Source organism: Musa acuminata, chromosome BXJ1-8 (genome assembly GCF_036884655.1).
Source record: "Musa acuminata AAA Group cultivar baxijiao chromosome BXJ1-8, Cavendish_Baxijiao_AAA, whole genome shotgun sequence".
NCBI classification, from domain to species: Eukaryota; Viridiplantae; Streptophyta; class Magnoliopsida; order Zingiberales; family Musaceae; genus Musa; species Musa acuminata.
This window is the reverse complement of record NC_088334.1, coordinates 38,597,015-38,617,783: the sequence shown is the minus strand read 5'-3', so window position 1 is coordinate 38,617,783 and position 20,769 is coordinate 38,597,015. Positions and strand designations below refer to the sequence as shown.

The 20,769-nt window shown below is 40.8% G+C and overlaps 2 protein-coding genes across 4 annotated transcripts; both read left to right on the top strand.

Annotated features, from left to right (window-relative positions):
• The first annotated feature begins 6,584 nt into the window (after positions 1 to 6,584).
• LOC135587807 (uncharacterized) lies at positions 6,585 to 10,893 on the top strand. Of its 3 annotated transcripts, none has more exons than XM_065079587.1 (4): positions 6,585 to 7,093; positions 8,202 to 8,477; positions 8,868 to 9,005; positions 9,085 to 10,893. In XM_065079587.1, exons 1-4 carry the CDS (start codon positions 6,722 to 6,724, stop codon positions 10,639 to 10,641), a joined length of 2,343 nt encoding a protein of 780 aa, XP_064935659.1. In that variant the 5' UTR covers positions 6,585 to 6,721; the 3' UTR covers positions 10,642 to 10,893. The 3 variants fall into 3 exon arrangements, with proteins under 3 accessions (XP_064935659.1, XP_064935661.1, XP_064935660.1); XM_065079589.1 differs by lacking the exon at positions 6,585 to 7,093 and adding an exon at positions 7,534 to 7,907; XM_065079588.1 differs by lacking the exon at positions 6,585 to 7,093 and adding an exon at positions 7,931 to 8,103.
• A 1,797-nt stretch (positions 10,894 to 12,690) lies between these two features.
• LOC103994736 (F-box protein SKIP14) lies at positions 12,691 to 19,330 on the top strand. Its single transcript, XM_009415163.3, has 2 exons — positions 12,691 to 14,086; positions 18,605 to 19,330. Exons 1-2 carry the CDS (start codon positions 13,328 to 13,330, stop codon positions 19,091 to 19,093), a joined length of 1,248 nt encoding a protein of 415 aa, XP_009413438.2. The 5' UTR covers positions 12,691 to 13,327; the 3' UTR covers positions 19,094 to 19,330.
• Positions 19,331 to 20,769: the final 1,439 nt, after the last annotated feature.

The window sequence follows — 20,769 nt, the reverse complement described above, 5'->3', positions numbered from 1 at the left end:
CATCTTTCAAGAACTAGCATCTGCTAATATTATTATAAATCAATGGCATTTGACTTCTTGGGGGCACATATTTCTGGTTCTCCATCAATTTTATGACACTGGAGATTGAAACAGGAAGGATGCATTAAAGGCCAAGTTGTGACTTCTGGTGCTCAGCCTTTGACTCTGTAAAATTGAACAGTACCTTAGAATAAACTAGCAAAAGAAATGCAATAGAAGGTCTCCTAACCCTGGTTCCCCATATCAATCCTTTGGAAGAGTGGACATAACATATTTTCCCCTTCAAATTGTAATTATATATATGTGTGTATATATTATATCTCCAAGTACACTAATATTTTATATATATCAATCATGTCAGCATCTGTCTTGCAAACTCAACTTAGCAACTATTGATCATGGTTATCATTGAATTTAAATAATAGCAACTATTCTTTATTACTTCAACAATTATTTGATTTATCATGTTTCTCAACATTTCTGAAAGGATATAAATGTTAAATTAAGTTTCAACATCATTATACTAATGGTCAACTCATAAATATTAAATTAATGGAATCAATATAAAAGTCACTGACTTTTATTTTAGCAGTGCTAGTGGGTTCCCTTTGAAAAGAACCCATTGTTGTTTAAGATCAGTGTTGACAAGTGAAGCATACCGTGTGCACTATCCAGGACATGATGACCTACAACAGAAGAACTTGTATATCCTTTTGTCATCTAGCATTGTCTAGCTCATTTAATCCCATTGAAGGAGGACTCTCAAATGATGCTTTTGCTTCAAGGGTGGTGTGTACTTCCACAGCATATCAAAATATTATGTCTGCCACATTTTAGAATCGTCTCCTTACGCAACCAAACCATCTCTTTTCTTGAGGAAATGATGTCCTCCACTTTAGTCATTCACTCTACAGCATAATTTCCTGCACCACCACTCATGGGGAAGGACAAAAGATGGAGTGGGGATGAGATCCTGTGGTGAGACAAAGATGGGTGTTTCTACTTGATCTTTGCTTAGGTTTGGGGAGCTTTGGGGCACAAGCAAACATGAGTGCAGCTCCTTGGGAGCTTCTTGTACCTCATTTGCACTTTAGCCTCCAAGATTGATTGCACCATGAACACCTTAGAGAAGGGACACCTTGATGAAGGACCATTGAATTTTTCATGATAATTTTTTTTTTGATTGGATATCCAGTTATTCTAAAAGCTTTAGTTGTTCCTAAATTATCATATATATATATATATATATATATATATATATATATATATATATTACATTTTATATGTCATTTAAGTATGTGCATGAGATTTTCGTCAATGCAATTTTAGAAATGCTTAATTTAAGCTAAATATATAAAAAGGTTATTTCTGTGATACAAATCTTGATCACCTAAATATATCATTTAAGCTAGTTAAAAAATATTATATAATATTTAATCAAATGTTGGATGATATATAGAGAGATGGATAGAGACATTGTTCTAATTCATAACCTCTTCTAATATCATGATAATTATTTTGAATTAAATTGCCAAAATCTTCAAGAGTTTAAATTGTCAGAAAATGATCATGATATTAAAATATTTCACAATAAAAGATTTCAATCGGGTATCCAGAAATTCTTAAAGCATAAGTGGTTAGCAAAGAATATAGTATTACATTAAATTATATCACCTCTCACTTGTCAAAAAAGTATATAGTTTAAGTCAATTAGGAAACAAAATGCAGATATTAACTAAATATTAAATGATATATGGAGGGACAAATGCATAGTTCTGATTCACAACCTGTTTTGATGCCATGAAAAATATTTTGAATTGAATAATCAAAGATTTGAAGAGTTTAAACTATCAGAAAATGATACATCAATTGGAGTTACATTTAAAACAAATCTCCAGTATATATTAGATTCTAACACTTGATGATGAGTTTGTACCCACTAGGGAGGTTGATGGATCATGGTGACAGTCTCCATATCCATCTGGAATAGGACAAGTCGAGTCCCCACTAGTGTAGGCATTACAAGTATCACCACCTAATTTTGATTCGGGGATCACTTGAAGTCCACTTGTAGTGGCTTCACCACTTCCTTGTTGGAGCTGCAACACTAAACCTAAGAAAGGATTGGTCGATGCATGCCCTAACAATGATGGAGGACAGAGATACGGCAATGGACTCGTGCTATGTCTAGGTTAGGTCATGAGCTGTGCCTCCCCTAATAATGGCGTCCTTGCATGGACTACTAAGCTAAAAGCTTAATGTTAAGATCTAGGATTACAACGATGCAACTTAGCTAAGGATTCATTGACTTTTCTCATTAGCTTGTAGTCCATACTTAATGGATGTCAGCTTCTTGGAAGATACCATACAAGCCAGGCACATGGTACTTGCAGATATGAGAACCCCAGTGATTCATATAATTTAGCCTATCTTATCAATCGATAAGATAGATTAGATTATAATAAAATTAGAAAATTGAAAGAAATAAAAATCAGGAGTCATATAAATACCTACAAAGAAATTGACCCACTTTGATCCAATGATGATGTAAGCACAATGAGACACTAATTATACAATGACCCACGTGGATCTAGAATCATCTAGATCCTTTAATTATTGGTCAGTTTGATTCCCCCATCAATCTCAAATCCATTGGGAAAAATACTTTTCTAAGAAACTTAATATGATACAATTTTTCCCAACTAAATGAACCCTTTCTGATTTGCTATACAAAATAGTTGTATCATCTATATTTAATCAATCATATAACTTAAACATAGAACGACCGATTACTAGTTTTTTCATGATTTTGATGTTTTGGGAAAGTCATTTTGGATAATCCATCTTGGGCAAAGTTAGGCTAACCATAATGATATATCTTACAGTCCATCTTGGTAAGTTAGGTTGACCATAACGATATATGTTGTTGAGAAAATGGATCAGGTTGGATCTGACTTCACAAGTTAGGCTAACGACCAAAATTGACCTAATTAAGAATATACATTTTTTTTGAAGTGATGAGACTATTCAATTTGTCTCTGCCCAACCAGAACTCTACAGGTTCTAACCTATGCCATAGGGTAACTGTAGATTTGGATCCAGTAAGTTTGGACGCTGCAAGCATCTTTCAACAGAGGACAATTCAACACTTGCAATAGAGTTAAACTATGGTGTCATGCAGCTAATATAACTCATGTAATCTATGAGTGATGGCTTTTAATTCTTGATCACAAATCTTGAGACAGTGAGCTGAAACAATCTATTATTAACTACACCCAATCAGCTAGTTTTCTTCTGTTTATATGGTCGAGAGTTTGAACCATCCCTACACTTCCTTTTGTCTTCGGCAATAAAATTATTTTTTTCTAAAAATAAATAAATAAAATTACTCTATAAGTTCAGTACTTGAGATGTCCATGGATGTAAAGGCGAACACAAACACACGGATGATCAAGCTGCTTGATGTGTTTTTGATCTACCATGACAGGCTTTACACATACTTCTCCCACCCCTATTTTCGACACATTATTATTTGCATGGTATGTGGGATTGGAGCAGACCATTTACTTTTTTTTTTTTTTGTGTTTTGTTGCTTTAGTTTTTGATCCATCGATGATGAGGCACACTCATGGATTGACAGTGAGTTTTTTCCCTTCTTTGTTTTGGTTTTAATTATGTGATAATATTTTATGAGATAGAGATAGAAAGTTCCTTCTTAAAAAATATATAGTATAGCTAATATACAAATTTCTTTCGAAATATTATAGCTAGGAACATGGTCACACATGTTATCCCAACTAATATGGCAATAGTCAATGATCCTAGGAGGCACTTCAGCTAGCATCAACATATATGTGCATCAATCAAGCCTGTGATTAAGGTTGCAGGTCCAGTTGTAGATTTGACCCAACCCTAGTCACCTACGAGTCAACAATCATATTTGGACATTTAGATTCTACAGCTTCCAGTGAATACAGATCATCAGATCACTAAGTCAGTGAAGAAACATTTGGTATGGACTAATTACCTAAAAAGACACAAGTAATTCATTTGCAGCACATGTTTAATTCTTTCCAAGAAAATGATTTCTCGTTCTATCAATAAGAAAAATCATTAACTATCGATAAGTTAAATCTTTATCAACTAAGCTATATGATATCTTTAAAAAAACATTTTTCTGTCAGTATTATGGACCATCACTGAATTTACTTTTCTTGATGACTGTTGCTTGGAAGCAATGGATGAAGTGAATTGAGAGCTAATCTTTCACGATGGGTTGAGTCAGATAAATATGACATACCATCTTCTATCGAACTTGTGGCCTGACTGAGTTGAAAGCTATTGGAACAAGAGGGAGAAGAAGGTGGTGGTTCTGATGTGGTACAGGGAAGCGACAAGTCATTTTCCCCAGGAGTACTTCCACTCCTGTGACTATGAGCTTTTATCCATCTATTAAAGCTCCTTCTCACAATGTTTGATATGAGAGCAGAACCTTTCTGCCTTTGGACTTTTAATGTCTCGGGCTTTGAGAAAAAAAAAAGATAAAAAAAGGAAAAGGGAAGCACGTTTAAAGATGATCTGCTCTCATTTATATTTCTAATCTATCTGCATTCATAGTTCCAACTGTACAAGATGGTGCAGCATGAGACACCCCATTGATTTGGTCATTGTATATTTATATCTGGTTTCTGTTTACTTAAGAAATAGGCAATCATGTTAATAGCACTGGTCTTTTAACTTGATTGATTTGCCTAAAATGTTTGACACTCTAAGGCAACACTTAATTTAACCTCATATGATGCCCAAGTGCCTGAAAAAGCTACAAATGAACGTATGTGCAAACTGTAAGCTCTAGTGAGGCACATAAACTTGGGATTACAATAATTTTAATGGCACTTAGAATGCTTTGTAAATTCTAAATGCTCATCTCCTATTGACAGTTTAATAGACAAAAATTCAATTAACTTGTAGTTTCATTTTTTGTGGCATATGAAAGTTTTTATGTACATACCTCCTGATAGGGGTAAAAAATCGATTTGACATAACACCCCGGATTCCACGTAATACACCCTCACGTCGGACACCCTGTGCGCGCACCGCCCCAGAGCGAGCATTAACAACGACGCGACACGAACCCACACCCACCGTACCCAAACGACCTCCTCGGCTGACCCCTCATGTCCGACCGAGGCAGGGGAAGGCGCTGACTGACACCCCCCATACCCTGCGGCAGCTCGGCCTTCCACGCAACGCCCCCGACGACGACAGACGCCATCAGAGGTACGGCCCTGCTCCGGCAGGATGACACATCAGGTAACATCAAACCCACTTATAAATACCCCCCGGCTCCCAACAGGCAAAGGGAGGGGGAAAAATCACACGAAAAACAACTCCCCTCTGCATCACTGACTTGATCGTCGGAGGGGTCGGGCCGAGCTATCGACCCGACCTGTGTGCAGGTACTCGACTACCGCTGGGCCCACTCGGCGTCGCAGAACTTTCCAGCCAGATCCCCTGCATCAGCCACCTCTAGATTCCGAGGGGAGCCACGACTGATTCCAGCCATTTGGAGCCCTGAACCAGCCGCGTCGACCCGAAGGTCACGGCTCAAAAAGTTACTTACCGTAATACCTCCCAAAAAAATTAGCTATTGTGTAGTTTACTCCCCAAAATTTTGAAATGAGACTCATGTCCTGATGATTATATTCCTTGGCAAAGATAATTCTGAAAAGTTTAGGCTTTCAGAGAACAGCTTTTGAATTTAAGTTTTAAAGAGACAGAAGGTTCATTTCAAAATTATAACTTTTGCACAGACATTGATGAGATTACTGCTAATGTTGTTTGTACTTTGCTTAAACAAGACAATTGTTTAGTGGATTAGCGGGATGAGATTTGTGACGGAGAACCCTAAATAAATTCCATGTTGATTGCCAAAAAGATGGGTGCACTTTTTCTTTCTCAGGGTCTTCACATTTCTGCTATTATTAAGTCAACTTAATAATAACATCAATCATAGACTACTAATTTTAACTAAGTCCTATGATGCACTCACATTCTCTACATGTAAATATTTGAAATATAAACTCAGGATCATACAAGAATGACTCAATAAAATAACTTGATAATAAAGTAAAGTTGGATAATTTCATCACCTTTCAACGATCCTACTATTTAATCTAAGGTTAAATCATTGTATGTTTCGCATGCTTATATGGTGTGGGTTTCTATCTATGCATGAAAACTTTGTGGTAATTTTATTTAATATATTCAAATTTTGGGTTGTGTTGCTTTGCTTTTCTTTTTTGCTTACTTTTAACTCTCGGCTGAGCTTATAACAGCGTCAGCCGAGCCAAAACTGGAGCCGTCCCGACCCGAGTCAGCTCCAATGACACACCCTAACTCCGAATTCTACCTACCCTGGTGGGACCCACCGGTCACCTCCACTTGCCGGTAAAGAAATTAAAACCTGGGCTCCTTTTTGTTTCCGCCTTTAACCTTAACCGCGGTCTAAGTAACTCCGCTCACCACCCCTCCCTTCCTGTTCTTTATATTAGGCCACAACGCTTCCTCTTTCCTCTGGCGCTCGCTGCTTTCAAGTTTCCCGATACCCACACGGAAGCCCATCAACGAGAGAAGAAATAGGGGAAATCGATGCCGGAAACAGCAGCGAGGGGAGGCGTTTGAGCACATACCTTGTCCGTGGCTCCGATCGGCGGAGGAGATGACGGTGTTCGCACACTCGATGGGCCGTGGCAGCGAAGGAGCGGCAGGAGGAGTCGCGGTGACGTTGAAGGGCGCGGCGGGGCGGCTGCAGGTGCACCCGCTGCCGGACTACGGCGCGGAGGCGTCGCAGCGGCTGGTGGAGGTGGCCCAGCGCGGGGACGCGAGGGAGGTGGCGGAGTCCCTCGCGGACCCGGCGGTGGATGTGAACTTCGCCGGAGCGGTGTGCCTGCGGGCGCGCCGGGCCACGGTGTCCCTTCGGGAGGAGGCCGCCGACGAGGTCCTGGTGGAGTACGAGGAGATCCGCACTGACGCGTCCGCCCTCTTCCTCGCGGCCCACGCCGGTGATCTCCTCGTCGTTCGCAAGCTCCTGGTTCGATCTCCTCGCTCATCCCTCTCTTCTCTACTTTGAATTCTTCTGCTTCGACCTTTTGGCCCTTTGATTGACCTCCAGATTAATATAAACATTCTTTACTACTTATTATTCATTATTTTCTTTATGTCTTATTTTTATTTACTTAAACTTTCTTGTTTTCGAAAATTATTATACTGATTTCTGCATTTATTATCTCAATTATTTTCCTACAATAAACTCGAGTTGTCAAAAGAAATGGGTGCACTTTGGTTCGGGTTCGTGACCCGCAAAGCTGTACCCGATCCATTATTATATACGTTCTCGCACAATTCCATTTCTCTTTGGATTATTTCACTATCCGTTTGCTTTTCTTGATTAGTAGCTATAGCTTCCAGAATGTGTTATCGGATTCGGGTCGAAATTTCTCCCATTGAGGGCCATTGACTTGCCTCATAGTTTCGAAAATTAAAGAAAGTTCTTTGTCCAACACATGCCCCTTGGACGATCGCAAAATCCCAACCGTCCGATCGGAGAAAGGGTGTCGTCCCGTGATTCGCGTCATCTGCCGGCCCCGGCCAGGAATGGAATCACACCACTTAGCTGGCATAACTGTTCACCACACACACACTCTCTCTCTCTTCAGTGCTTGCACGGATATGATGCGACCAACTCCGTACCCCTTCCTCGGATCAATTTCCCCTTCGATTTGATCCCAAATTGCTGAGAATTAATGGAATTGTGATTAGGGGCCTCTTTCATTTCCGCGAGGAGCGCAAGCTCACGTGTGTTATCGACAAGCAATTCAATGCGCCCCATCTCGTCACACGCGCAGGTAGGAGTTTTAGTACTCGAGCGCCATTTACGGCAGTCCGAATTTTCGATCTGTTCTCAGCACAGCCCAGCGCAGCGCGTACGGCGCCGTATCGTTGATCTCTCGTCCGGTTGATCCTCCATCCTTGATCCCTCGTCATCAGGAGTGATAAGTGCAATTAATGAACAAAAAGGACGTGCTTTTTGTTTCTTTCTGGGTGATTTACTGATTAATTTAGTTGCATTAAGATGATTAGAGCTTAAGAATTCGTTATAGTTAGCTAATTTTGATGATTATGGTGGATTGTGGGTGAAGGAGAAAGGCGCCGACGTGAACCAGAAGCTGTTCCGGGGACACGCGTTAACGGCGGCGGTGAGGGAGGGGCAGACAGAGGTGGTGGAGGCGTTGCTGAAGGCCGGAGCATCGCAGCCCGCCTGCGAGGAGGCTGTGGTGGAGGCCAGCTTGCACGGGAGGGCGAGCCTCGCGGAGTTTCTCATCGGCACCGATCTCGTGCGTCCCCGCGTCGCCGTCCATGCGCTCGTCTTGGCCGCCTCCAGGGGATTCCTCGACGTCGTCGACACCCTCATCAAGGTAATTCTCGGTGATGATTTAGTAGCACGTCGAGTTCAATTCGGTCTTTCCATGATAACGGTAGTAATGTTTATGAGTTCCATTGCCCTAACCGAGGGCAAGGATTTTTTGGGGATTCCATTTGTGTGTAGTCTCACAGCCAGCTTTCGATTGTACCCTTGAGAAGGTTTAGACTTTAGATGTGAAGAAACCATTAATTAGGTGGATTAAGCAAGAAAAATTGGATTTTTGACTGTCTCGGCTTTAGTATTTTTTGCTTGATTAAAAGATTCTTTTCGTTGGATTAGCAAAAGAGGTCAGATCTTTGTCAATTCTGTTGCGTACAGCAAAGGAATTGTTCCAATCCACCAGTGATGCGTGATTTGACCTCAATGCTCAATTCATATGCAGTGCGGAGCGGATCCGAACGCGACATCTCGTGTGCTACTGCGCTCGCTGAAACCATCCCTCCACACCAATGTCGACGGCACCGCACTAATCGCCGCCATCGTCAGCCGTCAGACCGCCGTCGTCCGGCGCTTGTTGCAGGTACTTCTGACACTCCACCACTCATGCGACGTATTCGTAGATCAATAGATCTCTGATGATGTACGGGTGCCCGCTCAAGGCCGGAGTGCGGAAGGACGCCAAGGTGAGACTAGGTGCATGGTCATGGGACACCACCACCGGCGAGGAGTTCCGTGTCGGCGCCGGTCTCGCCGAGCCCTACACCGCCGCTTGGTGCGCGGTCGAGTACTTCGAGTCCGCCGGCACCATCCTCCGGATGCTCCTGCAGCATCACTCTCCCAACGCTCCGCATTGTGGCCGCACGCTCCTCCACCACGCCATCCTCTGTGCCAATCCTCGAGCCGTCGACACCCTCTTGGCCTGCGGCGCCGATTGCGAGCTCCCGGTCAAGACCAGCCGGAAGACCGAGTTCCGGCCGATCCACATGACTGTCCGACTCGGCCTGGCTTCCATCCTGCAAATCTTGATCGATAAGGGGTGCGACCTGAACTCGAGAACCGACACCGGAGAGACGGCGTTGATGCTGTGTGCGCGCTACAACCGCGATGACTGCCTGAGGATTCTTGTGACGGCCGGCGCTGATCTTGGCCTGGTGAACGTGGCTGGGGTGTCTGCCACCAAGGCCGCCGCTTGCAGCCATTGGAGCATCAGTTTTCAGCGTGTAGTCGTCGACCTGATTCGGGCAGGAACGGTTCCTCGATCGAGCAATCCGTCCGTCTTTTCCCCGATCATGTTCGCGGCCCGATGTGGCGACGTCGGATCCTTGGAGGTGCTATTGACGCGACCAGATATTGACATCGACGGACAAGACGAGGAGGGGTACTCCCCGCTCATGGCGGCAGCCAAAGAAGGCCACGTCAACGTGTTCCGCGTCCTGGTCTTCGCCGGCGCCAACGCGAAGCTCTGCAACAAAGCGGGAGAGACCGCAATCGACCTTTCCCGGTCGAAGGAGAACCGGGATCTCTTCGAGCAGGTGATGCTTGAATTCACTCTCGAGAGAGGGAGTGCCGGGGGGTTCTACGCTCTGCACTTTTCGGCTCGGCGAGGAGACATGGCCGCCGCGCGCCTCTTGACCAAGAGAGGGTGCGACGTGAACGCCGTCGATGGAGATGGGTACACTCCACTGATGCTGGCAGCGAGAGAAGGCCACGCGGAAGTATGCCAGCTCTTGATCCACGGCGGCGCCAAGTGTGATGCCAAGACGCATAGAGGCGAGACGGCGCTTTCGCTGGCGAGATCGAACGCGAAGCTCGGAAAGGATGCGGAGAACGTGATATTGGACGAGCTAGCCATGGCGCTGGTTCTGCGGGGTGGCCATGTCAAGAAGCACACCAAGTGCGGGAGAGGGTCGCCGCACGGGAAGGTGTTGAGGATGGCGGCGGAGGCGGGGGTGCTGCAGTGGGGCAAGGCGAGCCGCCGGAACGTGGTGTGCAGGGAGGCAGAGGTGGGCGGGAGCTCAGCGTTCCAGAGGAACAGGAAAGGGAAGGGCGACAGACGCGAGGCGGGGCTGTTCCGGGTGGTGACCGCCGGGAAGAGGGAGGTGCATTTCGTGTGTGGAGGAGGGGAGGAGGCGGCGCAGCTTTGGGTGCGAGGGATCAGGCTTGTGACGAGGGCAGCATCGGGCAACGGATCGTCTTACAGCACTGCGGCCTTGTAACTCGTTGCGAGTACTGAGTCAACCGAGACGGGTGTTTTGGCAGGGACGAAATAGGAACGGTGTGTCCATAGTGAAGCCAAGACTTCATCTTGAAGTCAGGGCTTCTCTTCTCTCTTTTTGGCCCTCTCCTTGAAAGGCCTATGTGAAGTTTGCTTAGATCAAATGTTAGATATGTTTCTGATGTCTGGAATTTGATTGTGTTCAACTTCATAATTCTCATAAATTATACTACGTGGAATGCAAGGCATAAAACTGAATAGATAAACTCATAACATTTACACAATACTCCTATTACATTATGAGTCTGCAACACAGCATTTAAATAATTAGTAGCGGAAAAATTAGTGGGTCTTTGTTAGTATCAAAATTTGTCATCGATCCACCTTACATGGTTGAGTCAATTAGGTCCATTTCCAAAAGGACGTTGTGTCTCTTCTGAAGTCCCTTACTCATAAAATTAACATCACATAAGCTATCGACACGCTCATTTTAACAATACAATTAGTAGATCTTATGTGAGAGTAGGAAATAAGATTTTTCGGTCCTATATAATACATTGAAGACTTTTATTTATAGAGTGGTAAGATCATAAAATAAGAAATATTTCTAAGAGTATCTATCCTCGCATTCAACTCATGCTAATTTGGTAAGTTTAGCCTAAGTGATCCTCACCTCTTGAGTCCTTATTAGTCCCAAAATATTTACCATATCAATCCTAATAATTTTCCTTCATATAGTCCATAAAAGAAATAATAGGTACTAATGCAGGATATATACTTGGTGTTATTATCATTTTTTATTTTCATCTCTAACAAAGAAAAAAAATATAGAGATTCTGAAAAAAGTATATATATATATATATATATATAATATCTTATACCATTTAAATCTTTGAATAGATAAATTAAATTGGAAAACTCACAATCCTAAATCCAAATTCTTCTCGATTTTTATATTTCTCGCTCCCCTTTTTCTCTATATGTTATACTGATATACGTACGGAGGAGATTAGGAGAAAACCATGGAATGGTAGTAGACCAAGTGCTGAAAACTTGCACACAACAATCGAATGGAAGCCCACAGCATGCCTTACTTCCACCTTCGCCTTTCTTGCACGGCAAGAATGAGAAGCCACATTCGATAAATCTACTCCGCTTTTTTTCCCGTTCTCCCTAAATACACCCTCGAACTTGAGAAGAGCATGCGTGCACTGAAAAGAAAACCAGGAGTCGACTTAACATTCTAGGTGGCTCACATCCGGTCCCAGATAAATCGATCCGACGGCTGACATCATTCCGTGGCTACCACGGTTTTCTTCCCCGTTCTTTGATAAATTCACTCCACTTTCATCAGCTCCTCCCTGATGAGACACCCGAGCTTGAGAAGAACATGCGTGCAATAAAGAAAAACATGGAGTCAACTTAACAATCGACGTGGCGCATTAACCATGCCACGGTTGACATCATTCCGTGGGTATCACGCTTTTCTGCCGGATTCTTTGATAAATTTACTCCACTTATACGTCACCTCTTTCCTGATCATACCCCGCGGACTCAGAAGAACATGCGTGCGCTAAAGAAAAAATAGGAGTCGGCTTAACAATCGACGTTGGGCTTCAGAGCATCCACGGTTGATCCCAGTAAATCGATCCGACGGCTGACATCATTCCGTGGCTACCACGCTTCACCATCCACCCCAGATTAAGCTGCCAGGCCAATCCGACGGCTGAGATCTCCCCGTCGCCACCGGCTCGTGTCGGGAGAAGATAAAGGGCGGAGTCATCCACGGATTCCCAGGCTTGGCACGTGTCGGTCTCCTATCTGCGATTAAAATTGCACATGAGCTCCTTACAAACTTGTATTTTCTAATCACACCTGTATCATATCAACGCGAACTTTAAAGCGTTCGTTTTGGTTTGTACAGGGGGTATTATGAAAATATTCAAGTCTTTCGGGAGTCATGTAGAATTTGATGATCGCTCGGGGCTAAAAATAAAATTTAGGTTTTAGGAAGGGATATATAGGTAAAATCATTAAGTTTTAATCGGGGCAAGTTTCCCTTATTCTTTCTCTTCTTCCTACGCTTTGTCCGCTCACCTCTTCGCCGTAGAAGGGGGAGAAAAAGAGGTTTTGTTCGCTCACCTCGGCCGCAGAAGGGGGAGAAATTGAGGATTTGGGCTCTTCTTCTCCGCTCTATCCGGAACCCTAGGTTTCTACCTCTCTACCTCCTTCCTCCTCTCCCTTTACCAATTCGTCTTCCCTGTGATTTCGTTGCTTGAATTTGTGGCCGACTTATTCTTCTTATTCTATTGATCGGCGAGAAAAAGCCAAAAAAAAATCATCTTTGAATATCTTTGTGTTAAAATTTGATGTGTTGAAGAATTGATTTGATGAAAAGGTCAAGTCTTGAGGATTTGTTGGGGTTGTTGGGAGTTAGATCAGATTAGTCTTGTTTCTTGTCGTTTGCTCGATAGGTTTGATCCTGTATTCATATCTCTTTCTATTTGGAATCTGGTTCAAGAGGCTCAATGAAATTTTTGGGGCTGGTTTTTTGTTTGCTATCCAAAATCGAGGGTTTTCTTGGGGGTCCTGAACATTAGGTTAGGTTAGATCAAAATTCTTTTGATTCAGAAGGTGGATTGAACGATAGGAAATTGAGGTGCTTTAGGGTCCTCGTTAGAGTGGGGATGGCACTGAATTTCTCAGCTTGTTCTATCTTTTCTACCGCATTCGTTACCGATGATGAGTTCTGCCGACCGAGATGTGAGAGGAGCCAACCCTTTAGTTACCCTTTTTCGTCTGGCTGGGAAAATGGAAATGGTTATGGCTGGGATAGCGGGTCAACAGACGTGGATGGTGCTTGTGATCCAGTCGATCTGCTACCTGATGACCCATTTGGGATGGGGATCGATGGTGCATTAGCCAGTTTTCTCAAGGTCGGTGGTGGAGACTTGTATGGGTGGGCTTTGTTGTGCTCGCCGGAAACTGAGATTTACCATGATGGTTGGATGGACGAACTTGATGGTTGGGCGGAGGAGAGCTTCATGGTGACTTCTGTTCGTGAAGCCCAAGATGGAAACTTGGAATCTGCCTTGGATATGCAAAAATCTTTAAACTCTGATCGTGCAGCGGAAGCCCACTCTAGTGTGGATGAGGGTCTTCCGCATGAGGGACTGCTCTACTCGCTTGGGTATTTGGGCATTCATGATCTTCTCTCAGTGGAAGGGGTCTGCAGGTCCTTGCGTTTGGCTGTTCAGAATGATGCTCTCTTGTGGAGATGTATACATATTGATTCTCTTTTGGGTGAGAAGATAACAGATGATGTTCTGTTGCGGTTAACACAGAGAGCTCAAGGGAATCTGCAGTGCTTGAGCCTGTCAGGTTGTTCAAGGATTACAGATGATGGCGTGAAGTGTGTACTTGACAATAATCCAAAGCTGAAGAAGGTTAGTATTAATAAGAATGATCGTGTGTTTACCATTTCTATCATTCTGAACTCATTATTTGATTATTTCTTTATGTTATAATTTAACTTGCAGAAGATTTTTTTAGCATGACTGTATTTAGTAGTGCTTCTGCTAATCATTTACTATTTAGATATTCAGCACAAGTGAACATAAAGCCATCATGTCATAGATTACCTCTAATGTTATGGTTTGGTGAAAGCATCAAAGTTGAAAGCTAATTCCATGTATGAGTTGTATGTAGCTCTTAATGTAGCATAAATATAACAATAACAGATAAACTTGCTTTCCTGGTCTAGGGTGTTTTTTGGCCGGTCACAACTTACATCAACTCGATGGAACTCATCGAATCACTTGATTGTAAGGGAAAAAAGTAATATGAAGTTATCGATAGATGTATTGTCTTTACTTGTATAAATTTCTCATTTTGGATGGTGATTCTTGCTACTTGGTGCAATTTATTTAATGCATGCTAACCAGTTAGTTTAGATCACTGTTCATATTTTATTCGTGCAAAGTAATGAGCTTAATAAAAAAGACTGGGAAATAAATGTTTAACCATGAAATAGCAGACTTTGTTGACCTCTTAACTGCCAGATTAGCTGTATTTGAAGATTTCTTGATGAGATTTTTTAACTTCATGAGCCTCTTCGTTGTCTAGATTTTGTTATGAGACCAACAGTTGCATGCACAAATATGTATATGTTTCTAATTTCTTAAATTTTCTGGCTTGACATTTTGACCTTTTGAAATTTTTGTATATGACTTGTTTTCTTTGAAGAATAGATCTTCTTGAATTATGCATCAACTTCTATTTTCTAAGTGGAAGATAAATGGCATATCCATTTTAGTGCAAGATTTTCAAACAATTATCTTCCTGAGAAGATGCACTATCTTCCAAAATTTCTATATGGTTTAATATTTTCTTAAAGAAAAATGTACATGTTACAAATGAAGTGTAATACTTCCCAAACCCAATTCTTAGGAAGCTTAGTTAAAAACCTAATAGTATAACTCTTATAAATTGGTTATTTTCTTCTTATCAATGAAATAATTTGAATGAAAGTCCAGAATGATTGAGCTACCGAAATCAATCAATAAATATGATCTAATACTTTGTCCAATATATATGAGTTGCTTCTGAATTCCTTGTATTGCCTATTAATTGAATTTAAAATTTAACAAGGGGTGAAATTGAAGAACTTGAAGAGTCCAAGCAGATAGAAATTATTTCCCTTCTTTTCAAATTGGTATCAAATAACTAGTAGTCCTTTCTTATTATGATTATAGAGCCACTGCTTGTAGTCATAGTGGGTAAGTTACATGTTGGAAGGGAGATTTAGAGGATAGGTATTTAGATGTGGAGTTTTCTTTTTTGTGTGCATAGGATAAGTGATGAAGACGGGATTCGAATCCAGGACCTTACGATAATCTGTCAAGGTCTTTACCATTTTAGCTAATTGACACCTTCAAATCTGTTTGTTGTAAGAATTGAACAATTAGTTGTTAATATAAGTTAAACATTATCATCTAAGCTATAAAGTATATAAGATGATGTGGATGATTGACCATATATTAGCAAAAGGATTGTGGTGGTGTTTTTAACTGATCTCTCACTTGGTTTGGTTGGAGGAGCAGAGGCCACCTGCGCGAAATTTTTGGAATTATACTGTATTGCATTAGTCAGAATCAGCAAGGTGGGCTTAACAAAGTCCATGATATGTGAGAATCACTTAAAAAATGGAGAGGCTCTCAAGGGATCTTGTATTGTAGTTTAGATGTTCTTTGTTATGCATATAGGATATCCCAATGAATGTGAACATGCATAATGTTTTCTAATCTGCACAGTGTCATGATTTTTTTACTAGATGTATGCTTTCTATTGTTTGTTCAAATTTAGCAATTTTTGATCAACCATGCTTGGGCTATTTCTTCTTTTAATTCTTGTTTATGGATGATAATATGTAACACCTGAAGTTTAGTCCCACATTGGAAGTGGGTGAAAACTTTAACATAGTTATAAGGACCGATGAGTGCATTATTATTAATTTAGGCTTAAATATTATGGGCCAATGGTCCAAACTTAATAAGTTATTTGGATGACAATCTCATTGGGTTGGGTCACAATAAATGATATCATAAGTGCTTGGCTAGGTAAGGACATCAAGTTATTTGGATAGTAATCTCATTGGGTTGGGTCACAATAAATGATATCATAAGGGCTTGGCTAGGAAAGGACAGCCTTGACAGCATGACATAATCTCTCCTTATGTAGGGGAGATTATAATACTTGAAGTTTACTCCAATATAAGTAGGTGAAACCTGAATTTAGATGAGTATAGTATATTTAATAATATGGCAAGCATTGATTTAGGCTTTGTAAGTATTGATCAATCATCTCTTCAAGTTGGGTCGTAGTACTAGCTAAATAATATTTATGTTTCATAAATATATTACATAATATACTTATGATATAGGTTATTTGAAGTTAAAGTCATGAGGCGTCCTTGCGACATATGCGTCCGCAAAGGGTCAGCCTAGTTGCAACCTCGTACATGTCCCGAAGGATCTGTAAAACAGAAAGTTGATTAGATTGAAAATGAGCGACAGACAAGTCCTGACGTCCCGCGAAGAGGGAAGCTTTACAAGCAATTCAGCGAGCACCTTGAGTGCAAGAGAGAAAAGAGAGGAAGGAGAAAACAAGGATTTTATAAGGTAGAACGAACAGGTGCAAGTCCACAAACAATTGCTCACCGGGTGCCGAGCGCGAAGGCAAGTTCCCGTTAAGTTAACGTGCGAACTTGTGAAGATTGTTCAACACCCGACACTTTACCGAAGCCCTATCCAGCCCCGTGCCACCCGGGGGGTTCTAGGGTGCTGAGATGGTTGACATTTTGCGTGCAGCTGCGGTCTGCATAAAACAAGTCGTGGCACGCAAAAACGGAGCCATTTTGGGGCAGTTTTGCTCGGCGTGGTGAGCGGTCGCACTGTAGCGCTGCAATTCGTTCGAACATGCATTCTTACAAGTAAAAACACATAAAACCAAGGCAAAACATGCTGCCAAGCATTTGTACATAGATGCAAAAGCAACGAACGGTTCGTTAAACGAAGTTGTTGCGGGTGCACGACGATCGTTCATGTCAGTACGTCAAATTTCTATGCTTATGTAATGGTGTATGTTAATGCTATCGTTATACCTAAATCACGGCAATTATATCTATCAAAACAAACTTTTGAAAATATGTTATAAAAGTACAGCATTGCAATAGCATTGTATTGCAGTAAATTAAGCTTATTTTACTTGATTTGATTCAAAAGTGAAGTGAGAGAAAAAGATCAGCGAGTACACGTTAAATTTGGAACATGTGGTCATGCTATGCATATGATGCCTGAATGAAGAAGCTTAGCTCTAAATATAAACTGCAATTTGTTGAAATTTTTTGGCAAAATCTCCCCAAAATAGAGTATACCCGACTTGCAAATTCATTTAAATTCTAACAGAAATTGATTAACAACTTAATATATAATCAATCGACATAGTTGTTATCAACCATACAACTATACAGTTCTGCATCTGTATTAAGTAATCTTATTCCAGTTCATTGCCAAACTATCTTATATCATCATAAAATTTTCTAAAAACCCATAAGATATATAAAAGTAAATATATACAAAATTTCAGCTCAAAATATAACTATTTAAAGGTCCAACTATCCTCTTAGTTCGACTATCATCATCTCGTTCTGTTGGAACTAGATTAATGATGTCTGAACTTTTAAGGCTCATATCTTGGTGTATAGAAATATTATTCACTTAATTCTAAAGCCTATGAAATCCTAAGGCATGCTTCTAACACATATATAGAAGTACATAAGCCAATGTATTAATGAGGGTTTCGAACTGGCTAGAATGGAATCCTCCGAGTACTCACTGTTAATATATTTTTATGCACAGGCTTTGGATTAAAGCTATTCAAGAACCCATAGAACCATAACTTGTACATATACAACTTATTCCCCTTTAGCAACTATCTTATGGTTAAACCTGTATATTTCTATGGACTGTCATGTCTGAGTTTTTTGTACTTCAGTATGTTAAGGCCAGGGATGTTTTTGTTGGTGGTTATATTCCCCCTCTGCAAATACTTGATTTTGATTTTCTAAAGTTAATTAAGGATTGCAATCTGCATGTTATAATCTAGTGAAAAGGAAAAAGAAGTTTTTTGCCCCCATCTATCTACTGCATGTTCTGGTTATATTTATCATATTCCATTTATGTATGACCTTACATGAGAGCACGAGCTTTGGTGACATGATAGTGACAACTGTTCAAGTTGTGTAAATATCTTCTTGCTTGCAAGGATTAAGGCTGCATATGTTGATCCTTCTTAGACTCCATATTAACAGGAGCTTTTTCACCATGCCAACTTTTTTCTGACCATGCATAGTTTATTTAATTGTGACATGTTTATATTAATGATTAATTTTTTTGGTTATGCAGCTAAGTGTTGCTGGATGTGTGAGACTAAGTCTTGATGGGATCATAAATAACCTAAAGGCTTTCCGATCACAAGGTACACCAGGAATAGAGCACCTCAAGCTTGGGAGGCTTTTCAGCATATCAGGAGAACAATTTGGAGCGTTGAAGTTGTTGCTAGGCATAGACCAACATCAACAGGCCCAAGCTCAGAAGCCAAGGTTCTACCACACAAGTGACTCATCTCTTGTTTGCGATGACGACTGTGTCATTGATGTTGAAATGTGCCCAGTGTGCCAGAAATACAAACTCGTTTATGACTGTCCTTCAGAGGGTTGTCAAGAAAAGGGTCCTAAGCACTGCAGGGCTTGTGACTTTTGCATTGCCAGGTGTATCCAGTGTGGGAAATGCATCAAGGATTGCATGTATGTTGAGACATTTTGTCTCGAATATCTATGTTCAGGTTGTTGGAAGGAAGCACTCGCAGAACATAGAAGCAATGAAGAGAAGTGAATTTGCTTTAATATAGTGTTAGTTGTTCATTCAATTTGTTCCTTAATAAGAATTTCAAAACCAGGTGTGATTTTATTCTTTATCTGTATTGGGTTTGGAGGCTTTGTACGTTTATACCTTTTGGTGGATCAGTATTTGATCTTAGTCAGTCTGGAATTGGAGCAATATATGGAAGAAAAAATGAACCATTAATAAAGAGATGAACTTGAAAAAAGGAAAAGGAAGTTGTTGACATTATACAGTGTTTCTTTAGTACAATCAGCCAAAAAACAATACAACCATGAAGATAAGATTTGGAAGCTGATTGCCAGGTATTTTTAACTTGCTTGTCTATTTTATTCTTTCCAGGTTGAATTGGATACGAGACTAACTACAGACTTCTCTTCTATTGCCTCTTTTGCAGTGAATCAATTGCAGCTCAACATCAATATTACCTGTGTGTCAAAATATGTGTGCTAATACGCCAGTGAACTGTGTCCATGCTGAAAATTAGAAGATCATCTCAGGTGGCTGTCAGAGGACACTCTTTCGTCAGCACATCGGTTCGTGCTCTCTGCCCTAGCCATGGAGAGCCGAGAGTTCATCCTCCCAATTCAGTAGATTGCTAGGAGTGATATCTCAAGGATTGCTGATCCATTTGGTAAGTAGTGTGGTAGTTGTTCTATGCAATTTCATGCTGATAATGGTTTTCTGCGATGCTGCACTAAAAAAATGTCTTTGTGACTCCAAGAATGCTTCTCTAGTGATGGACTGTGAATTTGATTTCATCTTAGCTGCATGCTGGAGTCATCTATACTCTCCATTTTGGAGTTGCGAACATTATTTGTTGTCTTTAGATTTGCAATGACAATGACGAGTGCAGGGTGTACAGAAATGGTTTCTTAATCTGAGTTCTATAAATTCTGTTACACTATAAGGAGTCTTGTCTTAATAGGTAGGATCTGTTTTGTTCAACTTAAAAGTTGTATAGTTCTCCGCTGGGTTTATATTGGTTGAAGTGTACCAAAGATATTTCATGAATTGAGTGAATTTATGGTGTGAGGGTAAATTTATAGTTGCAAGATAGGATAAGAGCTCTGATTCCAATGATTCAAAAAGGATTTCTTAGCATCGTCATTCTAAAAATAGATGGAAATAAATTGCATCGATAAGACTTGAATCTTTACCAAAGGTGTAGAAGACCTTTATTATTTTGATTCTTACCATATTTTTTTGGATAAAAAGAAGATTATGCAACAAAATGTTTTAGCAATAGAACAGGATCATGTCAATGGTAAAGGTCTTTATCTGATAGGTTACTTGAAAATTTCCAAGTATATTAATTTTGTTCTATTTTTGTACTTAAAGTTAATTTTGTTCTATTCTTGTACTCCAAAAATCCTGAATGGGAAAGCAAGATAAGATCTCCCGTTTAGGATTAGTCAACCATTGGCCTTCTGCATCGATCTACCGTTTTGTTTCATCCGTTTCTTTCTTGGGTTCCTCCTCTTACATTTTGTCTCCTTTGTATTCGGTATGACATTGTGACATTTTGTCTCTTGCATTTATCACAAGGTTTATAATATTATTCAATATAATTTGGTATAATATTATACGCGTGGTATTTATTGGTTTGACGATATATTAGTACGTGGACCATTCAAGATTATATTATTTGATACAGGGTTTGTATCATC